This window comes from Amyelois transitella, chromosome 18 (genome assembly GCF_032362555.1).
Source record: "Amyelois transitella isolate CPQ chromosome 18, ilAmyTran1.1, whole genome shotgun sequence".
NCBI classification, from domain to species: Eukaryota; Metazoa; Arthropoda; class Insecta; order Lepidoptera; family Pyralidae; genus Amyelois; species Amyelois transitella.
In genome coordinates, this window is record NC_083521.1 from 5,308,944 (window position 1) to 5,316,181 (window position 7,238).

The 7,238-nt window shown below is 42.8% G+C and overlaps 2 protein-coding genes across 2 annotated transcripts; one reads left to right on the top strand and one right to left on the bottom strand.

Moving 5' to 3' along the window:
- Window positions 1–1,547: 1,547 nt before the first annotated feature.
- Window positions 1,548–4,945, bottom strand: LOC106130578 (protein max). The gene is made up of 5 exons (XM_013329460.2): window positions 4,675–4,945; window positions 4,523–4,591; window positions 4,329–4,439; window positions 3,659–3,782; window positions 1,548–2,179 (listed from the first exon to the last, which is right to left on the bottom strand). Exons 1-5 carry the CDS (start codon window positions 4,714–4,716, stop codon window positions 2,016–2,018), a joined length of 510 nt encoding a protein of 169 aa, XP_013184914.1. The 5' UTR covers window positions 4,717–4,945; the 3' UTR covers window positions 1,548–2,015.
- Window positions 4,946–5,321: 376 nt separating this feature from the next.
- Window positions 5,322–6,333, top strand: LOC132902812 (uncharacterized). The gene is made up of 2 exons (XM_060949234.1): window positions 5,322–5,720; window positions 5,827–6,333. Exons 1-2 carry the CDS (start codon window positions 5,322–5,324, stop codon window positions 6,331–6,333), a joined length of 906 nt encoding a protein of 301 aa, XP_060805217.1.
- Window positions 6,334–7,238: the final 905 nt, after the last annotated feature.

A 7,238-nucleotide genomic window follows, 5' to 3' on the forward strand; every position in this document is an offset into this window, starting at 1 on the left:
GCAAAAATAAAGTAATAAAGATGAATGTTTTAACGTTGCCCACTATTCAACTTAAGGTAGGTACCTTTAACAAGAGATACTAGCAAGTCAATACCGTTCAAAACAATATCAGCGATAAGTATCTTAATTTATTTTTATTAAAAATTATGAAATAGTGGATTCTGATCATAAGGTCAATTATCACAATAATTTTAATAACTAAATTACATTAATTATTTTTATTATTTCAGGACAACAGAAAATATGTTTCGTAATCAAAATATGGTACCATAATGTAAATTCAAGACAACTTAATTTACCAGCATTTTTTGTTATTATAATTTTGTTCATAAGACTCTGTCGTCACACATAATGCTTAAGAAGACTAACTCTTACATTAATTCATTCTATTGAATACTGAATACATTATTTATTGTAGACAAAACAATCATATCCTTTTTTGTAACTAAAATTATAATTCAAAAATTCTTTAATACTGCAGTTTTTTATTTAATGTAGGTAGTTTTGTATCTTAATATGTATTACCATTGATTTTTAGTTAGTACGAAACTTTTAAAGCTTAAATCACATAATTCATCTCCCAGTGTTAATAAGATGGTCACCCATCAGAAGAGACATGGATTTATTTTAAAAAAATTCACGAAAAATAGAACAAGACAAGAAATAAAAACTGCAGCTTAATACATCAACAAATTAAGAAATAGTATCAGTATTCAATAGATAGACTTACAAATACTATCTACTATTAAACCTTACAAAGGTAAACTGAGTAGATGATTCTAACTAGGATACTATATGAACTGAGACAGCAGTCTCGAGCTCTATGGACTTGGGGTCATAGAGTGCTAAACCTTCTTAGTTTCATGTACCGTTTACTGCATTTTTTGTTAAAAATAGCGTATATTATTGACCATACCTACGAAATGTGGTATATCATATAAGTTTAAACTGATTGTAAACTTTCGCGTTGCTTTATACTATTTATAAATTATAAATAATACAGGTATAAAACGTCCGGATTAAAATAAAGGTACGTTACGCTTTAAATACCTGTATTATATATCAAGTTTTTTAGTTTTGTATTAAGTCTGGATACTGGTCAACGGTTTAGGTTTAAAATATTATTTACAAATTGACATGTTTTTCCCACCCTGTCTTCTATACTTGTATTTTTAATTAATTATTGACGCCAGTCTAAATGATATAAAGGAAGAAAGTGAATGACTGAGTGAGATATCAACACACAGCCCAAACAGCTGAGTTTAGACTTGACATTTGGAGTGTAGGTATTTAATGTGGTCTAGGGGTGCATTAAGATTTTCCGAAATACCCGCGGAGACGGGAATTATGGAAATTTTTCGTAAATAGTAAAGTTACTTATAAATGAAAGATTTTTTAACCTCGCAGCTGCCGAACCTGCGATCCGATTTACACACGGCACCTGCCGAGGAAATTAATTTTTCGAGCGAGAAAGGAGTATTTCCAAACTAATAGTACCTAATGTATTAATACTCAAAATAAAATAAAAAACGTGGCCGGTAGGGCGAGCGCTGATCAGAGCTTAAGCAGCTGAGAAGTTAATTAAATATAATGTAAGTATCCAACACTAGCTTTTGCTTTGTTTTTTTTTTTGTTTATAATTTTTCAATGTATCTACATTGCGAAACCACCTTTCCCTACATTTATACCTGCACTGATGACTCACTAAAGTCCCTATTGTTTCAAACAAAAGGATCTACAATGAAGAAAAAGTTTAGGAATAAATTCCTATATTGTGACACATATACTATAATATTGTGACACATATAATAAAAATGTAAAATTTTGAAGATAAAATTACTAATGTCACGAAAATAGCTCAACCGTAGCCAATTAACGACAGAAGTTATTTTTTTTATCCAAAACTAATAATGTGCAGGTAGTGTTGAAAGTTTAACTCCTAAAAATTATCAAATATGATAATCTTTAAATACCACAAGTGAGAATCATCTTATAAATTACAAGAGGCATACAAACTAGACACTGACTCCATTTATTTTAAGTTTTTTGACACGTCGTGTGGTACCTTCACCATCAGAACTGTCTGTGTCATGTGAGCTGCCCTCGGACTTGATACCAAGTCCTAGCTCGTTTGGGTCCACGTAATTACCCGTGGCTCTCATTTTTTCAAGTGTTCGAACTGAAAATTAAAATAATAAACACATATACATATAAACACGTCTTCATGTGTTCAGCATTGTATGGCTTTTAGGATTTTTGGATAGAGACTTTTAACAAGGTCCCCTGACACAATGTTAGCGTGGAATGTGGTTAAAGAAATTTCCCAAAGAAATTTACATTTCAATTACTGAAAAAACCTAAAATTAATATGAACAATTGTTGTTGACATGAGCATACATACATTGTTTTGATAAAAACATTTAGGCACATACCAAGCCGCTGTTGCTCACCTAGTCAACATAAACACTATAAATAGGCCAACTTTGGGAAAGCAGTCTCTGAATAAAGTAAAGTCAGAACAAGCTTAATGTTAAGTAAAAAATAAAACCCACTAAAGAAAACTCTTAAACAAATTAGTTGGTTGGTTGGCAATTAGTTGGTTAACTTGGTTAGGTGGGTTGGTTACTAGGCAATTACCACGGTGTCGGAGTAGAATGATACTGCACAATAGTAGACATAAGCCAAACCTGCACCGCTGTTTTGTGTAGCTACCTACCCCTTATCACTACAGTTTAAAAGTTTTGTAATATAATACGAGATTTGCTTTGAAGTTTTCATCAATTATCTGATCAGCTGTCATATCCATTGCAGACGTACAAATATTAGGGACTGGCGTTAATCACGCGAAAGTTAAAGCGGGAGAGAACGATTAATAAATGACCTAATTAATAATGAAAGGAAAATGTGACCAATGTTTGAGTAAAAGATACATACATTACTATATACCTACTCATTAACTAATGAGTAATTTTAATTTATGAATACAAGGATATTAAAAAGCGTTTATTTATCGGCAAGATTTTTGTGTACTAATTAGAAAGAAATGGTGTATAATTATGTATACGGTCGAATTGAGAACCTCCTTTTCTGAAGTTAGTAAGTTTAACCAGGAAAACGCAAAGATGAGCGAGATAGCAACTCCTGTCTGACACAACCTTTGCAAAGGAAATATTGGGTCATGGTAAATGCACTTGATGAATGTGATTATTCTCTTAGTCACCTTTTCTACAGTCATAGAAAAGAGATGGAGTGGTCTTATTTAATGCTTGTCTGACACCAGTTGTCAGATTATCACCTCTTAACTAAAAGATCCCAGCTTCAATTCAGAGTCAGGTCATAATAGAAAGATCATTTTCTGATTGGCCTAGGTCACTGTTGTTTCTATTTATTATATAACTCAAATCCTAAACTTACTTTTAAGTTAGATCAATCTGTGTGATTGGTCACAGACATAGCTGTATGGCTTTATGACAGAATTGAGATTCAAATAATGACAGGCTGCCAGCACATTGCTTACAAGAGGAATCATAAGTTTATAAGCCTATCCCTAACAAACAATCAGTTGGGATTCCCTAAGTCAACTTTCACGACACCTAGTGGAATGGGAATGAACTGACCCTGTCTCGGCATAGAATGTGTAATAACTAAGGAAACTTACTTTGTGATTCAAGCATATTATTTTGTCGCTTTAAGTCTTCAATATCTTGCTGATGAGAATTGTTTTTCCGCCTCATGAACTGGATGTATTCAGCTGCTTTCTTTAATATCTGTGCTCGACTTGCCTGCAATTTATTTTCAAAAAATACTGTATTTGAAATCCCAACTATGACAACATCAACTATTATTAATTACTAAAGTAGATTTGTTTGTTTAGTAACCTATACACAGTTGAACCACTGAACAATCAACATGATATTTTCATAAGATAAATTTATTTATTAATTTATTTTTCAAATAAATTAAATTTATATGCCAAAACATGTGTACATAACACATAAATGCATTTAAGATGTCAAAATTAAAATAGTGTTCCAACATGTTTTACCGTCATGACAGTGTGCAAAAGTTAAATATGTCCTTAAAATAAATAAAATTTGTGCTTCAGAAAAATGCCAATTTGAAAACCCCAGGTTTATTAAACTTAATACTTTATTCACATTTTAATTTTTAATTCAAAGTAAATACTATGCTCTTAGCTTAAAATGGCCTTCACCCCATTACCCACGGCCCATTTGATCCTATGCAGATTAATACCATACCCTGTATAACAATGATAGGTGCAATAAATCACCTTGAGAAACTAAATGCAAGCAATATCAAGAACATACCACTTTCTCATTCTGAAGAGCTGGTACCGATTCTCTTAATGAAGTAAAACTATCCTTAATGTGATCTCTTCTTTTTCTTTCTAATGCATTGTGGTGCGCTCTTTTCTCCGCCTAAAACATAAAAATACCGCGCCATGATAAAAATGCTAATGTTGACATCACATCCACAATCCCCAAAAATATTATATAGATACCTGTGAATAATATCCACTAGATCCTAAGCTATTCCTGGCATGTGTTCGGGAGTCAGAATCATTTTCAGCCTGAAAGAATAACAAAATAGTAATGTATATTTTTTCTGCACAAAATTCTTTCAATGCCACTTGGTAATGTAAATTACACCTACATCACTTTCAATATCAATATCCCGATCATCGTCACTCATCATCTTGATTATGTAGACTAGGCTTACTAAAGTGATCAAAAAAGAATCATCAGCAACAAGGACTTATAATGCAGAAAATATATTGTTGATGATTTGTTGAATTCAGGGAAATCGCACTGCAATTACACAAGAACAAAGAGAATATAAACACTAGTCCACTACGTTTTTACACAAGAAACTACCACTAATAGAAAAGAACGCGTGACAGACTATGGACAGCACGGCGATCTGACAGCAGGTGACGACAATGACAACCAGTGTTGCCAACAACGTATCAAGCTCCCCACTAGAATCGACCTCTAAAACCACTAGCAATCCACTAAAAAAAATCGCACCATCAAAAAAGACCAGTCAGTCGCCAGTCTGGGGGGGAACACGTAGCCACGCCCCCCCCCCCCCCCCAACACCCCGCAAACAATTTTGCGCAGGAGGGGATAGCTCCCGGCGGAAACCCCTGCCAGGACTTCGGGACTGATTTGCTCGCACCCCCCTAGTAGCCGGCCTCCCACCAGCGGGTCTCACCGGCGAAAAGGGGTTGAGTAGTCGGCCCCGTTTTTCTTCGGCTGCTCGGGAGCGATTCCACTCCCGCGCGTCGTCCGGGCTCCGAAATGGTCCCCCCCCCCCGGGAAGGGGTAGGTGCGGGTCCCCCGCACCCCTCCCCCGACCTCGCCCTAACGCATACGCCACCAGCGGCGTATGCTACGCCGACGGGCGTTATCCACGCGCCCGCCGCCGCCGTCTCCGCCGCTGCTGTCGCCGCTGCGCTTACTGCCGCTGATGCCGCCGCCGCAAATTTGAACATCAACACGGCGACGACGACGACCACAGCAACATCTTATGTAACCGCCGCCGTCACCGCCACCGTCACCACCACCGTCACCGCCGCCACCACCGCTGCCGCCACCGCGGCCGACACCGTTGCCGCCACCGCCGCCACCACTTCTTCCGCCGCCGCCGCCACCGCCGCCGCCAGCGCCGTCACCCCGGCCACCGCCGCCTCCGCGGCAGTCAGGACCGCCTTCGCCGGTACCGCCGCCGCATCCACACCCGCGCCCCTCGCGTCCCCTGTCCCCAAAGGGATGGATGAAGAGGGACGCGGAGGTTCTCGTCCAGCTGGTGAAGGGGAACTGGCTGTCGCCGGGGTTGGCCCAGTGGATGGCCGTATACCTGCGCCTCAAAGAAAATGAGGTGCGGGGGGTCGCCCCGTCGGTTGCCGACCTGACGGCGTTGGACTCAGCGAGGCGGGGGGTGATTGCACTCCCCCCCGTCGATATAGGAACGCCAAGGGGGAGGGTAATTACCTCCCTCCTGAAGAGGCCGGCCAGCCCGGAAGAAGAGGGCCAGAAGAAGAAGCCGCGCGCCATCAACATGGGGGAGGAGGAGTCCCGCTCCTCCACGCAGGAGCCGTCGTCGTCGGGGTCTATGGCGGACCTGACGATGACGGAAGCAAGCCGCCGCCCCCTGCAGCGCGCGGCCACAATGGCGTCGGAGCGCGGCTCAGAGGCCGCCGCCGCCGCCGCCGCCGCCGAAGCGAAAATGAAGCCTCCGCCGGCCGGAAATCGGCGATCCCGAGGTGGCAGTCTCGGGACTACGCGCCGAGCAGTTCGGGTTCCGGCCTGAACACTCCACGACGCTCCAGATCGCCAGACTCCTCGGCGAGATCTCAGTCGCTGCCAACCGAAAGGAGACCGTGGCTGTCGTGCTCCTCGATAATAAGAAGGCCTTCGCCAGAGTATGGCACGAGGGGTTGCTGTACAAACTGTCGAAGAGCCCCATGCCCAGAAGACTGATCAGGATTGTGGCCTCCTTCCTGAACGAGCGGAAGATCAGGGTGGCGGTCGAAGACGCCGTTTCTTCGGAGACACCCGTCCGGGCTGGCGTTCCTCAGGGCAGCTGCCTGAGCCCGGCCTGCTACGCTGCGTACACCGACGACATCCGAAAACGCAGGCCATTATCTCCGGGAACGCCGCCCCACCGCCGCCGCTGAAGCTCTTCGGGAAGGACGTGGCGTGGCAGCCACACGTCACCTACCTCGGGGTCAAGATCGACCGTGGACTTCGCCTGAAGACCCACGTCGATTCAGTGGTGCAAACTGTGAAGATGGCCAGGGGAAGACTGCGTCCAGTCCTCTCCTCCAGCCTCCCGCTGAAGACGACGCTCGGGATCTACAAGACCTACGTTAGATCCCGCCTCACGTACGCAGCCCCGGCGTGGTACGCCTATGTCGCGGAGACAAACAGGCGACGTCTCCGCGCTCAAGAGAACCAATGTCTCCGCGACATCGTCGGGGCCCCACGGTACGTGAGGAACGCGACGATCCAGCGGGACCTTAAATGGGAGGGCCTGGACGCGTTCATCTCGCGTCTGGCCGGTGACATGTTCGGCAGGGCGGACAGGTCGGCGCACCCGCACCTCGTGGGTATCGCGCCACTTCACGCTCGCCCGCCGGACCGAAGACACTGGCCATCGCCGAGAGAAGCCATCTTCACAGCGAACACCACTGCAGGCGCCGCACCCGCGGCGCC

Coding starts and splice junctions, on each gene's coding strand:
- LOC106130578 (XM_013329460.2), bottom strand. CDS start 4,716: ATGATGAGTGACGATGATCGGGATATTGATATTGAAAGTGAT. Junction 4,592..4,674: donor ATATTGATATTGAAAGTGAT/GTAGGTGTAATT, acceptor TTATTCTTTCAG/GCTGAAAATGATTCTGACTC. Junction 4,440..4,522: donor CTAGTGGATATTATTCACAG/GTATCTATATAA, acceptor TTTATGTTTTAG/GCGGAGAAAAGAGCGCACCA.
- LOC132902812 (XM_060949234.1), top strand. CDS start 5,322: ATGGTCCCCCCCCCCCGGGAAGGGGTAGGTGCGGGTCCCCCGCACCCC. Junction 5,721..5,826: donor CCACCGCCGCCTCCGCGGCA/GTCAGGACCGCC, acceptor GTTCTCGTCCAG/CTGGTGAAGGGGAACTGGCT.